Consider the following 18,481-nt stretch of genomic DNA (forward strand, 5'->3'; position numbering starts at 1 on the left):
GGTAATGATACAAAAGATTTGCTAGGGTAAACCCTCTTTCACTCAGACTCAGCCCCCCCCCGAAACTCAGCCCCCCCAAACCCCCCCTGAAAAAAACTCACACCCCCCCCCCCGAATCGAAATCCTGGCTACGGGCCTGGCCCTAGGTGGATCGTAGCAGGAGATGCGTTCGGACAAGTCATGCCGGCCACATTACTTTGGAGGTGTCTATGGACAATGCTGGCTCTTTGGCTTAGAAATGAAGATGAGTACCAACACTTAATGTCAGGGGAAAACCTTTACCTTTCTTTTTGTAGCTTGAGACTGGATTCACCAAATCATGAAAGCCAAATCTGTTAGAAAACTATGGACACTGTTCACAATCTCTTAAGCCACTGGAGATGATGGTATTCGAATTAGAACTGTTACGCTGGAAAAGGAGTGAGTCAATAGCATTTGCATTCATTTGTTCACTATTTGGAAGAACAGCAGAAGTGGATTTTCAAACTTCTTTTGAAGGCTGATTCCCATACTTGGGATATACTTTTGGAGAGGGGCTGGGCGACTTGCGTGGGATAATAGACGGGGACAAGCCCTTGCCCACAGGTTCTTCTTTGGGCTTTTGGGACTTTGGGTTAGTCTTTTGTTTCAAAGGCTCTGTCTTTTTCTCTAAAGGCTTTGGTTCAACGTGCTTTTGTTCTCCCAGCTTCTCACCGCTGGTGTTTGCTTCCTTTTTGCTTACGTTCTTTGTAGTTTCTTTCGCTGTCTCCTTTTGTGCAACTGATTCTTTTTCTTCTCGCTTGGAAGGCACATTGGGATCTTTCCACCGTCGAGCTCCAGACTTTGAATTATATTCATACCATTTCCCAGTGACTGTGGGGAAAAAAATTAATAATCTAGTCATTTCTTTTCACAGATCAAGGGGTAACATTACTGTTTGTTCATCTAGCAGTGAAGCCTGGGATAACATTCAGAACTCCTTAGACAGTTTGAGGAAAATTTCCAGATACTCTTTAAGCTTTGGGTACCCGTATATTCTGGCATATAAGACGACTGGGCATATAAGACGACCCCCAATTTTTCCAGTCAAAATATAGAGTTTGGGATATACTCGCCATATAATACTACCCCTCTTCCAACGCACACCAAATAAAAATTTGAAAAACATCAGATTTGATTTCAATGTGGTAATTCTGTTATTACTGTACCTCCTTCTCTGCCTTTCAGATCTCGCACATGCGCACCTACACTGCTTCACTGCAGTCTTCAGGAGTGAGATCTGAGAGGCAGAGGAGGAGGTACAATAATAGGATACAAGGGTGGGCCAGACAGGTAAAAGAGGTGTGTTTTTCTGGGCCCAGAGCCACTCTATCTCTTTTTTCCATACCCCGGGTGCTCCGGATGCCTGCAGCTTGCTCCACCCTTCACTTACACCTTCCCGGTGAGGCACTCCTTCACCTCACCATTGGGACCACATTAAGTCCACGAATCCTGATGAATGGATTTTCTTCTACCGTACTTGTACAAGGTCGCCCTTAATGCTTTCATACAGTCGCTGCATATGGCAGGGACGTGGCCACTGCCATTTTTGAGCTCCCCCCACCATATGCAGCAACCACAGATTCTCCAATCCGGATTGGAAGTTTCAGCACCCGCTCTATAAGACAACTCCTAGCGTATAAAATTACTCCCACATATAAGACGACCTCCATGCATAAGGCTACTCCCGTGTATAAGACTACTCCCGCATATAAGACGACTCCCACATATAAGACGACCCCTGACTTTTGAGAAGATTTTCTTGGATTAAAAAGTAGTCTTATACGCCAGAATATATGGTATTTTATTTGCCACCGAGTATCTCAGATGTCCCACCTTTTTCTTCTACTAAAGTCTATAACAGTGGTCCTCAGACATTTTAAGCAGGGTTGTATGGTTTCCAGGCTGTATCGCTGTGTTCTAGCAGCATTTTCTCCTGACCCCTTTCCAATGCTAGAGATACAACTTAATGGTGTAACATTAGAAAATGTTGACCATTTCCGCTACCTTGGCAGCCACCTCTCCACCAAAGTCAACATCGACACCAAAATACAACATTGCGAGTGCAGCATTTTTCTGAATGAAGCAGAGTTTGAGGACATCTGTAGGGATACCAAGGTGCTTGTTTATAAAGCTATTGTCCTCCCAACCCTGCTCTATGCCTGAGAAACGTGGACAGTCTATAGACATCATATGAAACTCCTGGAGCGATTCCATCAGCGCTGCCTCCGGAAAATCCTACAAATCTCTTGGGAAGACAGGCGGACAAACATCAGCGTGCTGGAAGAAGTAAAGACCACAAGCATCAAAGCAATGGTCCTCCGCCATCAACTTCACTGGACCGGCCACATTGTCCGGATGCCCGACCACCGTCTCCCAAAGCAGTTGCTGTACTCCAAACTCAAGAACGGAAAACAGAATGTTAGTGGGCAGGAAAAGAGATTTAAAGATGGGTTTAAAGCCAACCTTAAAATCTCTGGCATAGACACTGAGAACTGGGAAGCCCTGGCCCTTGAGCGCTCCAGCTGGAGGTCAGCTGTGACCAGCAGTGCTGCAGAATTTGAAGAAGCACGAATGGAGGGTGAAAGAGAGAAACGTGCCAAGAGGAAGGCGTGTCAAGCCAACCCCGACCGAGACTAGCTTCCACCTGGAATCCAATGTCCTCACTGCGGAAGAAGATGCAGACCAAGAATAGGGCTCCACAGCCACCTACGGACCCACAAGAATACTGATCCTGGAAGGCTATCCTACTCGGCCAATGAGGGATTGCCTAAGTAAGTAAGCATACATCCTGGAAACCACACAACACTCCAGATGTTACGTAGTTGAACAAATGTAATGTAACAGCTAATGCAGAATAACTCTAATTTCACACCAGCCTTTCCCCTATTTTTTCTCTCCCCATCCCATTTAGTAAAAGCTTTACCTGGGTCTCTTGCTTCCCCATCAAAAATGGTGTTTATGTTGGTCATCTCCTAAGGAGGAAAACAACACACTACATCAACCCCATTAGTCGAAGAAAACGCAAGGAATGGAAGGACTGACCTTTATGATCTCTAGAGCCTACACATTGCTTTTTAGGAAAGTATAATTGATAGGCATGTGCAATCCATGGTTCTTAATGGTTCTAAAGTACTTACAAAACTAAAGTTCTGGTTGTGAAAACGGGGGGGGGGGGCGCTGGTGCTTTGCTTCTGCAGTGTTGCTAAAGTTCTGGTGGTGAAAAGTTCAGAACTCTAACACCACTTTCAAAATTTCATAAAATTTATAAATTTATAATTTATAAATTTATAAATAGCAGTTCCTAATAGGTTCTGTCATAAAAATCACCAATAATGAAATAGTAATGGAATTTTGAAAGTTTTGTTAGAGTTCTGAAATTTTCACCACCAGAACTTTAGCAACACTGTAGAAGCAAAGCACCAGCGCCCCCTAGTTTTCACAACCAGAACTTTAGTTTTGTAAGTACTTTAGAACCATTTGGAACCATGGATTGCACATGCCTAATAATTAACATTGGGACCTGAGTCACTCCTGCCTTGAGTGTTGTAGTTCAATACTCAAAAGAGGATTAAACATGTCACACTGTGCTGGTACAGCTGTACCAGGAGCTCCAATTCTGTTTGCTTTGAATTAAATGTTTGTTTGCAATCCCAGGCTTGGGATTTTGCAGCAGGGTGGCTTCCTGTTATAGTTTGCAGTCATAGGGCAAGCCCCCTGTCCATCTTCATTTAGCTTTGGTTCTGCCCCTTTTTCTGGGTTTTTGGGAAGAGAGAGGAACCATTTTAGTCAGTCCACACAGAGCAGCTTTCCATACAGGACATGAAACGAAGAGCTCCTGTAGAAAGCTTCGTCTTCTACGGCTTGGTCGGGGAGATATACAGCCTACAGCCTACAGCTTGGCCGCGGGAGAAAAGGCCCCACAGCTTGGCTGTGGATTTTTCAGCCTTACAGCTCCTTCGCTGAGGGACTTCAGTCAGCCATCACAGCAACCTGAACTCCTTCTTTTCCCCTGGAAGTCTACAAAGCTCTGCTTGGTAAGGGTCACTCGCGGAAGCCAGACGCAGTTGGTACTGGGTGCAGGGGCTCCACGCCAACAGAGGTAAGTACAGACTGCCCAGATTGGAAGTTACGGATTTCCCCATTAGTTATTATATAGTTATGAAGATAGTGCCTGTTCCCAGTGAACAAGATTGCAAGAGCCAATAGACTGTTAAGAAAGCTTGAAAGTACCTGTTTGTTTTCATCACTAAAGAACTTTGTTGGATTTACTTTAAGCAATCTAAAGACTCTGTTTGGGGGAATCTAAGGGCCTTTAATCTGAGGCAGTCCCGGCGTGCCGTTGGGCACAGAGAATTTATGTCCTGTCTACAGTCTAATGCACAGGCCCAGCGTGCGACACACACACACATCTGATATTCCAAGTCAAATATGTCACCAAGAAAAATCATCAATAACAGAAGGAAAATTTGGAAGTTTCTTAGCAATTGTGCTGTTATATCCTAGAGTGTATGTTTGTTATAATAAGCAAACATTTTCAGGATGTCTCCATCTGGAAGTAAATGTCTGCCTTTTTAAGTGGATTTTGTGCCTCTGAACATTCACAGATATATTGGTAAATGGAACTAAATGTGCTGCTTTGAATGAAATGTCAGAACACAACACACCGACATACACTTTCTCTTAATTTGCCCTTACTCTTGATAGGAACGACAAGGGTTGCAGGTGAAATTTCCACTTGGTAAAGAAGCATCTACCAGCTAATTCCTGAGCTGATGGTGAGTTCATTCTGTTGTTTCTCTCAATTTTCAGTTGGTCAGAGTGAGTGACAGAAGGTCTGATTCTTGCAGCCCAGGAGCAAGCCATCAGAACCAATGCCATTAAGGCCAGCGTTGAAAAATCAGCTGATGACCCAAAATGCAGACTGTGCAAGGAAGCTGATGAAACCATGGATCATATCCTCAGCTGTTGCAAGAAAATCGCACAGACGGACTACAAACAAAGGCACAACTCTGTGGGCCAAATGATTCACTGGAACTTATGTCACAAGTACCACCTGCCAGAAGTAAAGAATTGGTGGGACCATAAACCCACAAAGGAAGTGGAAAATGAACACGCAAAAATACTGTGGAACTTTCGAGTCCAGACTGACAAAATTTTGGAAGACAATACATGATTGTTGAAAAGAAAAAAGTCTGGATTATTGATGTCACCATACCAGGTGACAGTTGCACTGAGGAAAAACAACAGGAAAAACTCAGCCATTATCAGGACCTCAAAATCGAACTGCAACAGCTCTGGCATAAACCAGTACAGGTGGTCCCAGTGGTCATCGGCACACTGGGTGCTGTGCCAAAAGATCTCAACCAGCATTTGGAAACAATCAACATTGACAAAAATCATGATCTGTCAATTGCAAAAGGTCACCTTACTTGGATCTGTGCGCATACTTCGAAAATACATCACACAGTCCTATACACTTGGGAAGTGTTTGACTTGTGATTTTGTGATATGAAATCCAGCATATAGATCTCGTTTGCTGTGAGATACTATGTTTTTGTGTCAAAATAATAATAATAATAATAATAATAATAATAATAATAATAAACTTTATTTGTTCCCCGCCACCATCTCCCCAAAGGGACTCGGAGCAGCTCACAAAGCTCTCCAAAGTGCTGCACATAAAATAAAAAAATACATAGACCTAAAAAAGATAATAACATGAAATTATATGTATTCTCGTGAGATAATAACATGAGATTATAATTTAAAATGAAGTAATGCTTCCTTTTAAATTGAATATTTTTATTTTACTTACCCATACGACTTCTTTCTTAGCTTTCTTTTTTTCTATAAAGAGAAAAAATACAATATTACAACTTGTTTTTTTCTCTTAATTTCTAATTTTATTTATCCTAGACCTGTAACAACATCAACAATTTCTAAGGAACTAGAAATAAGAAGTGTGTTTTGTGTGTATATATGTGTATATATGCTTATGTGCATGCGTTGTAATTTTTTTATTTGCTTTTAAAGTCTCTTTCACTGTGTTTTTCAGTGTTTTATGAGTGATGGTCACTCATTGGCCTGATAGGGGTATTGTGTCCAAATTTGGTGTCAATTTGCCCAGTGGTTTTTGAGTTATGTTAATCCCACAAACGAACATTATATTTTTATTTATATAGATAAATTATTAATAGATCTCTGTCTATTTTTTGCTAATATTACAACATTTTTATGTGTGTAGATTGTAATCCAACGCAGTTTCATGTAATTCTCTGGTCTCAATAGGATTTTGGAACACGTAGTTTTTGGTTAAATTGCATCTCAAAGACATACACACTTTATTTTTTAAAATCTAAGACAGTTTTCAATTGATAATGAAAATAAGGGAAATACATACCTGACACTTGTATCCTATTTAAAATAATGAAAAAAAACATGTATGTTATTAATATATTTGAATATTTTTAGTCTGTTATATATAAATAATAAACATGTTAATGTTATTGATATTTTTGAGCAGTCATTTGACAATGCAAAGCATAAATAAGGAGTAATGTATACGACCTCGTCAGACAGGGGTAGAATCGGCAGCATGCTGCACTTCGGCACAGGAGTTTAATCCACTGCACCACTGACGTCGAGCATGCCCCCCCCCCCCCCGCTAACAAGGGATGGTGACTTATAGTTCTGCAAAGGACAAAGGTACCAGACTGCACAATAGGGGTTAAGTCTTGGTCAATTTGCCAAGGCCTTAACAACAATGAGGACCCCATGAAACTTCGGGAATAGCTAGACCTTGGGGTCTCTGCCTCTCTCGGGAGCTGTAGTTCTCCAAGGACGGGGAGCAAAGCTTGTTTCCAGAGACACCAGGTCCATTTGGGCCACTCAAGAACTCCTGCCAGGACCTTTGTGCAACACCCTTGCGTTTTAGCCATCCCCTATGGACACTCTTTCCCCCCACATGGACAAACCTTATGAAATCTTGCCTTTTATGAACTTTAGATATATGAAATGTGTTTTCTGATTTCTTCATGTGGCAGAAACCTTTCCCCTTTTCTTCTGACCTTTGTTTCCCCTATATACATGAAGAAACTCCACCAAAGGGACTACAAAGCCCCAAACATTCCAGGAATTTTTTTATCCACAACTTCCTTTTGCATGAACAATAGCCTGGGCAGCTGGTGGCCCTCGGAGGAATTGCCCAGCCCTCAGCTTGCCCCTTTGGCAAAAATCTTAATCATATTTCCTCCTGAAGGACAAAAGGTCTTCGAAAAACCTTTTGCCTTCGCTCTGATTAACTCAGCTATCTCCACCAAGAAACAATCACCCCAGTCTACACATGTTGATCCATTCCACTCAAAGCACAATAGATCAGGCTGGCTTGAGATTTCCCCTTTGTCTCGCTGGCCACATGGCATTATTTTTTCACATTCATTCATAGATTCCTTTGTGTCCTTTCATCCCGCCTCCCTCTTTTCTGATTTGCTATCGCTGCTAGATGGCCAAAGCCTCCCCATTGGACCCTGCGGACCGCTGGAGCTTCCTGATTGGTCCGGAGGCGCCGGGGGCGGGAGGGCCACCTCCCAGCTGTTCGCCCATTGTCCAATTGCAGTGGAGGGTGGCAGGGAAGCTGGGGCGGGAAGTTTGAACTCTGCAACTTTGAAAACTCTATATAAATGGCTGTATCAAATGTATTTCTTTATGCTTGCATGTGAATGATCACTGCAATTGCATACGCTTCAGCTGAATCGCACAATAAACCTCGGTGCCACTTCTTCGCCTTGGCAAGAGTCTCATTTCAATTATTAATATCAATAAAATTGCTAGAATCAGGCTTCTCTGACGGCTTGCCAAGGTCATGGGCCCTCTTTGGTGCGGTCCTAGGGGTTTCTCTTACTGGGGAGACCCTCCTAAAGTCCATATTGACTTCACCACCAGGGGCTCCATGCTGTGATGTCAGAAACACAGAAGGCTTCCTAGGTTGCCTTGGAGCAGTGGTTCTCAACCTGGGGTCCCCAAATGTTTTTGGCCTCCAACTCCCAGAAATCCCAGCCACTTCACCAGCTGTTAGGATTTCTGGGAGTTGGAGACCAAAAGCATCTGGGGAACCCAGGTTGAGAACCACTGCCTTGGAGCAATGGGGGGAAGCTGGATGGTCAACACTTCCCCCCATGGGATCTTCTGGCAGGTAAGCAGGGCAATGTGGGGTGTGGGGCGACGGTCCCCCTTCCATCATAATCACCAGATTTGCCGCAATGCGTGGCAATTCTGGCGGACAGTGTGAAGAGTGAAGGTTGTCAAATGAAATAATTCATCCAGGGCTTTCAAGGTGGGCCCTTCTTTGTGATCAGCTAGCAAAAGTTGTATCATTGCCACTTGGTGCATAGTCCCATATATGTTTTGCACAACACAACTTTTCACTACCTTTATTTTTAGGAAACAAACATGATTTATGTGAAGGAGGCCGATCATGTTATCCTCTCATTGTTGTTCTCATAGCTGGGGTCCTTGTTCTGACCTCAGAGAAAGGGACTTTGCAAGAGGGGCTCTGCCAGGGAGATGCTTATCAGGGAAGGTAGTGGCAGTGCTTTGCCAGCCACTACCTTCCCTTGTTTTATATTTTCAATGATGAGGGCCCAATTTACCCCCTCACTTTTGTCTAATGCATGCCTTGTTGACAGCCTTGAGGAAAATGAAGGAGGAAAAAGCTACCCCAATCTGAATTTGAGCAGGGGAGATGTGTGGTCATCATACAATGTTAGTATGATATATGATATGATATTCCTAATCCATCTAAAACACAGACATGTGCTTTTCATCTTAAGAACAGACAAGCATCCCAAGCTCTGAGGATTACCTGGGAAGGAATCTCACTGGAGCATTGCAGCACACCCAAATATCTGGGAGTTACTCTGGACTGTGCTCTGACCTACAAGAAGCACTGCCTGAATATCAAGCAAAAAGTGGGTGCTAGAAACAATATCATACGAAAGCTAACTGGCACAGCTTGGGGATCATAACCAGATACAGTGAAGACATCTGACCTTGCGCTATGCTACTCTGCTGCTCAGTATGCATGCCCAGTGTGGAACACATCTCACCACGCTAAAACAGTGGATGCAGCTCTTAATGGGACATGCCACATTATCACGGGGTGTCTGCAGCCTACATTATTGGACCGTTTAGTACTGCACCACTTGACATCTGCCGGGGAGTAGCAACCAACAGTGAAAGGACCAAGGCAGTGACATCTCCGGCCCATCCCCTGTTTGGGTATCAGCCAACACACCAATGACTTAAATCAAGAAATAGTTTTCTAAGATCTACAGGGGCACTCGCTGGAACACCTCAGTAAGCAAGAGTCCAAAAGTGACAGGAACAAACCCAGAACCTCAAATGATACCAAATGAGAGACTCCCCACTGGACACACAGAAAACTGGGCAACTTGGAAGGCGCTGAACAGACTGCGCTCTGGCACCACGAGATGCAGAGCCAACCTTAAGAAATGGGGCTACAAAGTGGAATCCACGACATGCGAGTGTGGAGAAGAGCAAACCACAGACCACCTGCTGCAATGCAACCTGAGCCCATGCACAATGGAGGACCTTCTTGCAGCAACACCAGAGGCACTCCAAGTGGCCAGCTACTGGTCAAAGGATATTTAATAGAATATGATGTCTGCAAACTTTGTGTTTGTTTTTAATAGTATGATATGAGTAGTTATGGTGCTGGGGGGGAGGGAGAATCCAGAGCAGCTTCAGATCACAATGCTATGAATTACAACTCGATTATATTGCTGGTGTAAATGACCTCTGTGTAAGATTATAACCTGAATGTGTGGAATCATAAGTGTGACAAATGCAATGTTGAGATCAACTTTAGCTAACCCAGGAAAAATAACATTCTCATTGGTTTGGATCCCGAACAGGAGTGCTCAAGAACAAGTAAGTCATATTGGTGTAGATCAGTGGTTCTCAACCTGTGGGTCCCCATGTGTTTTGGCCTACAACTCCCAGAAATCCCAGCTGGTGGGATATCTGGGAGCTGAAGGCCAAAATATCTGGGGGAATCACAGGTTGGGAACCACTGATATAGCTTGTATGCACTAAATTTTTTTAAACATCTCTCAATAGAAAGAAAGTATTTAAAGTGTGTTGTTTCCTTATGGTTACTTACAGTGGCTTTTTATCAGCTCTGGGTTTCCGGGCACAGTAGCTGTGGATATATCTCACCAGCAAAAAGCTCAGATACCCAAGAAGTCCAAGGAGTAGCAAGCTGCCAAGGACAATTATGAATGGCACGTACCAAGCTGATGCAGAATATACATTTGCTCTTCTTGTCACAATAGTAACACCAAGCTTGTAAGACAAAATTCAAAAGAATGTTGTTTAACTACCATGTCTGGAAAGTTAGCCCCTCAGTTAGCAATTATATTTCAGACATTTTTCTTCTAATGCAGTGGTTTTCAAACTATTTTATCACACAGAACCCTATAACAGTGGTTCTCAACCTATGGGTCCCCAGATGTTTTGGCCTTCAACTACCAGAAATCCTAACAGCTGGTAAACATGTAAGTTGGGCCAGAACTGTTTAGGGTTTTATAGGCTAAAGCTAGCACTTTGAAGCCACCACTGAGAAGGCCCTGTCTCTCGTCCCTGCCAAGCGCGCTTGTGACACAGGCGGGACAGAGAGCAGGGCCTCCCCGGATGATCTTAGTGTCCTAGTCGGTTCATAGGAGGAGATGCGTTCGGAGAGCTAAGTAGGGCCAGAACCGTTTAGGGCTTTATAGACTAACGCCAGCACTTTGAACTGTGCCCGGTAGCAAACTGGCAGTCAGTGGAGCTGGCGCAACAGAGGAGTTGTATGCTCCCTGAGCGCCGCTCCTGTTAGCAATCTGGCTGCCATCCATTGGACCACTTGAAGCTTCCAGACAGTCTTCAAAGGCAACCCCATGTAGAGCACGTAGCAGTAGACTATACGGGATGTAACCAGAGTGTGGACTACCGTGACCAATCAGACTTCCCAAGTTCCCAAGAGGAAGGAACTGGCAAGCAAAACCAACTTGAGTATTTTGAGCCAACAAAACCCTATGAAATTCATGGAATCACCATAAGTAGTCAACAGGCGGGTGAAAGGCAAGTACACACACACACACAAACTGTGTGTGTACACAAACATACACTGACACAGTTTTCTTGTATCATGCCTTATATACTGTACATCAAGAGCCCATTTCCTTCTCCTAACTGCAATGAGGGTACTGTTGTGTAAGTAGAGATTATACGGTAATCTTTGTTTTTCTCTTACTGTCCTCCACTTAGAAACTTTTTGAATAATGCTACAAATCTCCAGGTGCCTCTGGCTTTAAACCCCTTTGTCATCTTGCTCATCTGCTTTCTACACACTACACAAATGGCTGCGGGTGGTGGCAGTGTTAGTAGTTGTCTTAGCAGTGAGTACTCTAACACTACTGCTGTGCACATCCAACCAATGAGGGAACTACAGTGGTGAAATGCACCAAGACTCTGGCGCAGCTAGCTGGGAATCAGCTGCATTAAGATCGCTACTGACCGAAAGGTCATGAGTTTGAAGCCAGCCTGGGTTGGAGTGAGCTTCCAACCAATTTTGTGTAGCTTGCTGTTGACTTTTGCAGCCTGAAAGACATTTGCATCTGTCAAGTAGGAAATGTAGGTACTGTTTATGCGGGCAGGCAAATTTAACTAATTTATGAGGCCATAAAAATCTCCAGTAAGCATGCAAAGAATGAGGAAGTACTTCATCAGTGTCACAAATGGTCAGTGAAGGGACAGCTCCCCTGGTGACCAGAATACCCTCAAGTAAAGCCAAAATGTTAAATTGCCTTTGTGTCTGTCTATATATGTTGTGTGTCTATGGCATTGAATGTTTGCCATGTATATGTACATTGTAATCCACTCTGAGTCCCCTGCGGGTTGAGAAGGGCGGAATATAAATACTGTAAACAAATAATAAATATATTGTTGAAGGCTTTCATGGCCGGAATCACTGGGTTGTTGTAGGTTTTTTCGGGCTATATGGCCATGGTCTAGAGGCATTCTCTCCTGACGTTTCGCCTGCATCGCAGATTCTTTTTGCACGGTCTGCCAAGACTTTAATGGTGCTTCTTTTTTGACTTGGGTGATGGTTGGAGTTTTTATGTAGATATCTATCTCTGTGTGTGGGTTTTCTGTAAACGGTGTGACCCAATTGTCTACATAGATATCTACATAAAAACTCCATCCATCACCCAAGTCAAAAAAGAAGCACCACGCAAAAAGAATCTGCGAAAGGAATCTGCGAACCCCACCTCCTTCAAGATGAACTGAACCACCTAAACTGGGCTCTACAGGCCAATGGATACTCCACCTCAGACATCAGAAGAGCTGCAAGACTGAGAACAAGCCACGAGAATAAAGACGAAGATCCACCCAGAGGAAAAGTGTTCTTGCCATACATTGAGGGAATCACTGACTGCATAGGGAAGCTGATGAGGAAACACAACATACAAACTATCTACAGACCCACCAAGAAAATCCAACAAATGCTACATTCAGCAAAGGACAAGAGGGATCCCCTCACCTCTGCAGGAGTCTACCGTGTACCACCTCTGTGGACAAGTTTACATAGCTGTGGACAAGTTTACAACACGAATCAAGGAACATGAAAGGCACTGCAGACTACTTCAATCAGAGAAATCAGCCATAGCAGAGCACCTGATGAACCAACCTGGAGACAGCATTTTATATGAGAACACAGAAATGCTGGACCACTCTCACAATCACCATGTCAGACTACACAGAGAAGCTACTGAAATCCACAAACATGTGGACAATTTCAGCAGAAAGGAGGAAACCATGAAAATGAACAAAATCTGGCTACCAGTATTAAAAAACTCTAAAATTACAACAGCACAACAACAGAGAGGAAACAAACAAGGACATCTAATCACCTATCAACAAAAGTTTGCTCTAGGCACTGTCAGACCATTATTATTATTAAACTTTATTATTATATGCTAATCAAGGTGGTCAGTTGAAACATTCACACCTAGCTCCAACAGACAAGAGTCCTTTGTCTCACCCTGGTCATTCCACAGATATATAAACCCATTTTCCTAGTTCCAACAGACCTCACTACCTCTGAGGATGCTTGCCATAGATGCAGGCGAAACGTCAGGAGAGAATGCATCTAGACCATGGCCATATAGCCCAAAAAAACCTACAACAACCCAAATAATAAATAAATGATGATCTATTTCACAACATGCCCAATTTAAAAAGGCAAATGATAGGGTTATGAAAGGCCAGCTTGGTGTAGTGGTTTATGGGCTGGACCGAGGCTCTGGTCAAGTAGGACTGGAATCCTTACTTCGAAACCTACTGGGTGACCTTGGGCAAGTCAAACACTCTCAGCATAAGAGCAAGGCAATGGCAAACCTCTTCTGAATAAATCTTGCCAAGAACCATTTCATTATGAGTGATTCCAGTACTTGGATTGGGCATAATCGAGCCATCTTGATTCTTAAACACCATACAATATGCACATAAGTTACGCAGCTCAGCAGACTTACTGTGGTTGGGATTACAGTGGTTGGTTTTGGAATCACTTTAATGGTTAAGGTTACCGTGCCAGTTTGGATGTTGGATGTAGTTCTATCATCAGTTGCCAGTAAATTATCATCTGTTATGAATACTAAAAGTCTGTAGTCCCAAATTCGGTCTAGGCCTCCCTCATAATCAAATGGCAATGCAAGCATCAAGCGTGAGACGTTGGAGCCTGCGCTCGGTGAGAAGGTGAAATGGTTATTCACGTTACCTAAAAACAGAGCCAAATAGAAAATAGCACATAAGAATCTGTATGAAATTATAGAGATGTATCTGAAATGCCCTGAAGACACCAAATCTGATCTTGGAAGCTAAACATTTTGGAAGAATTAACTGAGAAAACCATCTCCAAGTTTTCAGGAGGTCAACAAAGGTGGACAGGTGGATTGAAGGCACATATGAACACATCTACTCCATCAATTGATTCAGAGTAGATTCATGATACAACCATTTTCCATGCCCTCCCCGCCCCAATGACTGCCTTCCATCTTTTTTAATGGACTTGAATTGACTACTGTGGCAATACCAAAAAAGAGAACATAAAAGGATAGTAAGCTACTGATTCAAAGATAGTTTCTAGTCGAACGTTATTTCCTTTGAAGAAACGTATCATCGTTCCTACAAGGAGCTTGTAATGAAATTAGGCATTTCTTAAATACATTGTGGATGAGTGTATTAAAAAGTTTTGGGAGCTGAGACTGACTGACAAACTAAGCGACCTTACAAATAGACAGGAACATTATATAAGTTTCTAAAATAGAACCATCACAGAGGAATTTTTCTTGCACATGTTTAGTGTTACCGTGTTCAATCAGGTAAAGTGGAGTTAAAATAAAGCTCAGTTAAATTTCATATCATGTTACGAGGGTTGAATGAAAAGTAATGCCTCCACCTTCGTTACTTGGGTTTGGATGGGAATATTTTAATAAATCAGACACAGAAATAATCCTTAGAATGTGCTCTTTAACTACCACTATTCGCTTTATTTATTTATTTACTTTTTTATTTACTTACTTACTTACTTACTTACTTTATATACCGCTTTTCTCAGACCTCGGGCGATTCAAAGCGGTGAACAACATCAGTACAAAACATCACGAGACAAGTATAGGGCAATTAAAAACAATTGTAACATAAATCATTAGACATCAGTATAACAATCATTAGCGCCTCAACAGTAAAATCAGAATCCAGTCTCATCATCCATTATTCCATATTCCTATGTTCAATTACACTGTTTAATCGAATGCTTGTTCGAACAGCCAGGTCTTCACTTTCCTCCGAAATGCCAGCAGGGAGGGGGCCGATCTGATATCTGCAGGCAAGGGGCCACCACTGAGAAGGCCCTGTCTCTCGTCTCCGCCAAGCGCACCTGTGAGGCGGGACAGAGAGCAGGGCCTCCCCAGATGATCTTAGTGTCCTGGTCGGTTCATAGGAGGAGATGCATTCGGAGAGGTAAGTAGGGCCAGAACTGTTTAGGGCTTTACAGGCTAACACCTGCACTTTGAACTGTGCCCGGTAGCAAACTGGCAGCCAGTGGAGCTGGCGCAACAGAGGAGTTATATGCTCCCTGAATGCCACTCCTGTTAGCAACCTGGCTGCCGAACGCTGGGCCATTTGAAGCTTCTGAGCAGTCTTCAAAGGCAACCCCACATAGAGAGCATTGCAGTAGTCTATCGGGATGTAACCAGAGCGTGGACTACCATGGCCAAGTCAAACTTCCTAAGGTACTTTCTTACATAATCACCAGACAATTGGATACATTTCTGCCAACGATGAACAAGTTTTCTGAAGCTGTCACAGAAGAAGTCGACACTATGTTTCCGCAAAGCGTCAGCATCCTGGGTACTCATCGTGCACAGATCTTCCGATAGCCAAGCAAAGCAACAACATGACCCACACGTTCTTGTGAAATGCTGATTATGCTTGAAAATTTTCTCTGAGTGATACGACAATCGTCCTGAATCAATCTGTCAACCTTTGCTTGTGAAACTCGGTGGTTGCTGTCACAGAATATCCAACTCTTTGTTTGTCACGCAAGTCAGATGTTCCCACTTTAACATCTTTAAACTTACTCGTCCAATGACACACAGTATTCACATCAACACAATCACCATAAACAGCTTGCATTCTCTGATGAATCTCCTTTGGGTTACACCTTCAGCTGTTAAGAATTCAATGACTGCATGTTGCTTAAGTCGCATTGACCGACCGTCTGTGCAGGGTTCCATAGTTCGCACTTTAACAACACAACCATTCAATGCTAAGGTTTCCCACCAAAATGGAACTGTAGAGGAGAGTCTACTGAACAAGCCAGTACCTGCCACAAACCAGTACTGCCATCTGTTGAGGAGTTACGAAGGTGGAGGCATTACTTTTCATTCAACCCTCATAGAAAGAAGACACAGGCAGAAGTTATAGTAAAGATAATAGTTGCTGTGGGCTTTAAAGAGTCAGAAGGCCTTGTGCTTTGCCATGCAGCTTCAGGTGATCTTGGGCATGTCACACTCTCGTAGCCACAAAGGAATACAAGGGCAACCCCCCTGCAAACAAATCTTTCCTAGAAAACCCTGAAAAACGTTGCTGCAGCACAACTTATACAACCTGTACAACTTGAAGACACACAACAACAATGTCCAAAACATATTGGAGGAGGGGGTCACATTGATTATTGTTCTCAATAAAGTAATAATCCATCTGACTGAATTGAACACTAGCCAAACTGATGATGACTTCAGTCCAGTAGATATTCAGCTTTAGTAATTGTGATCAGCAACCAATGACAGAGTAAAAATCGAGAGTCCAAAAGCAAAGTACCTGAATTAATAGAATAACGGAATGAGTTGGGACTGGAGTCCTTGTCCTCACATGTAAGTTTGAAGCCATTAATGTTAGTTCCAAATGCTAGGTCCACTGGAATCTCCAGCAGATATGAATTGGGTGAACAAATGGGTGGTTCGTCATTCTCTTCTAAAACATTCACAGTCACCTGAAGGGAATAGACTATTTTTCAACCATTTTCAATCATTTTTCTATTAGCTAAAAAAAACCTTTTCTACTCACTGGCAGGAAATTATACTTCTCCAGATATATTTCTATCTTTTAAGAAAATAAATAAACACAGATTTAGGCTTGTTTTGTCACTCTTGACTGTATATTTGAAAAAAAATCCATTTTTAGAGGAACTACATTTAAGAGAAATCCCCATATTATTTATTATTTTACAGTACTGTATTTTGCTCCATATATAGAGATCTCAGAGTAGAATATAGGCATAAATCAATCACTGGTTTGCCTCAATTAGAGGAGAACTATTCAAACACTTGGTTAATGGTGGGTCAACACACAGATGAATCCATCTGACTCAGTGGCTGCATTCTGATAGAATTTTGGCTACTCGGGAAAGTTTTTGTCATAATCCCTTTTCTATTTTGTCAATTTATTTATTTATTTATTATTGAATGTATACCATGCTTTTCTACCAAGATAGGATTCAAGATTGCTTGCAATCATTTTTTAAAAGATGAACAATATTTTACAATAGTTTTTAAAAATAAACATCAATATTGCATAACAAAAGGGATAATGAAGACTGGGAAGTACTTCTCCAATATGATCAGATCCAAGGAGGATTTGTTCAACAATGGCCTCGCTGCAGCTTCTTTTAGGTAGAATAGAAACCTGTATTACTATAATGAGGTATTCACTACTCCTTTGTGGAGAGAAGAAATGGGGTAATCATCATCATCATCATCATCATCATCATCATCATCATCATCATCATCTCCCTTGGACTGCTTTCAACAGTCCAGAAAGGTATCAATTCTAATAAGATGTGTTCCTGCTCACTTTTCCAAGGATCCTGTCTTTATAGATTACACAGACTGAAACATATCCAACAGCACTCGACAAGCAAGGGCCAAGGTTACATCCACTGGACACGTAACAACTGTAGCATCCAAGGCAGAGTGGATCTGAATAGTTATAAATGCAAAGTGTTATGCAAACTCTTCATGGCAGGCTGTTAGTGATTTTCATATATCACTCAACATAGCTCCATTGGATGACACTATACAGTACCACAGCATAGGCCTGCCAAGAGACTGTGCTCAGTTGGACTTGCTCAAAGTCTTCTTCCATCATCTTCTTCATCCTACTTATTTAATCGCTACCAGCTCCCTAATGAACCAAGGTGCTCCCATGGCTCCATTCTGTGGGAGAATCTCTGAATTCACCTAGGTCTCAAGCTGATGGTTCCCTTATATTCATTTTCTCAAATGCCCCAGCTGTTGCACTCCAGGTCAAAAAGAAGCCCTCTGACTTAAAACACACCACACGAAGAATGAAGAAACAAATCTTCTTCATTGAAGCTTAGTAAATACCCAGAAGAAATAAATGCTTGTAAGAAAATCAGAAGGTTCCAAAAAGTAATTAGTCCATAAAAAGTAGTAACACAAAGCAATGTTCACACAAGAAATAAAAGCAATCCAAGACAGCATTAATCCAGACAGGAATCAAACAGGATGCAAGACAATCCAAAAGGCTAAAAAACTCCACAGAAACAAGACCCCTTGAACAAGACTTCCATGACACAAGAACTTGGTTTCCAAACGAGGCCTGATCTTACAAGTTTTCCCTTGAAGCAAACTTTATATTCCAAAACTCAGAAATTGGTTTAGTTTCCCCCCACATTTTCCCTTTATCAGACGAAGCCTTTCGGAGCGACGTAAATACTGAGTTTGTTGTCGATCCTGGCTAATCTCCAGCCGCCTATTCTTCAGCTCCCTATCTGGCTGCTCATTAAAATTCCCAGGTGTCAGATTGTTTTCCAAAC

At 42.5% G+C, this 18,481-nt stretch overlaps 1 protein-coding gene across 1 annotated transcript in view; it reads right to left on the reverse strand.

The window, feature by feature from the left end:
- Positions 1-481: 481 nt before the first annotated feature.
- Positions 482-18,481, reverse strand: part of CDHR3 (cadherin related family member 3) — a 51,041-nt gene continuing 33,041 nt past the window's right edge. The window contains exons 14-20 of the mRNA XM_067468483.1: positions 16,465-16,636; positions 13,614-13,858; positions 10,202-10,383; positions 6,422-6,435; positions 5,837-5,868; positions 2,945-2,993; positions 482-852 (exon numbers count right to left, since the gene is read on the reverse strand). Of these exons, the coding sequence (XP_067324584.1) occupies positions 482-852; positions 2,945-2,993; positions 5,837-5,868; positions 6,422-6,435; positions 10,202-10,383; positions 13,614-13,858; positions 16,465-16,636 (1,065 nt within the window). The remainder of the gene's footprint in view (positions 853-2,944; positions 2,994-5,836; positions 5,869-6,421; positions 6,436-10,201; positions 10,384-13,613; positions 13,859-16,464; positions 16,637-18,481) is intronic.

This window comes from Anolis sagrei, chromosome 5 (genome assembly GCF_037176765.1).
Source record: "Anolis sagrei isolate rAnoSag1 chromosome 5, rAnoSag1.mat, whole genome shotgun sequence".
Lineage (NCBI taxonomy): Eukaryota > Metazoa > Chordata > Lepidosauria > Squamata > Dactyloidae > Anolis > Anolis sagrei.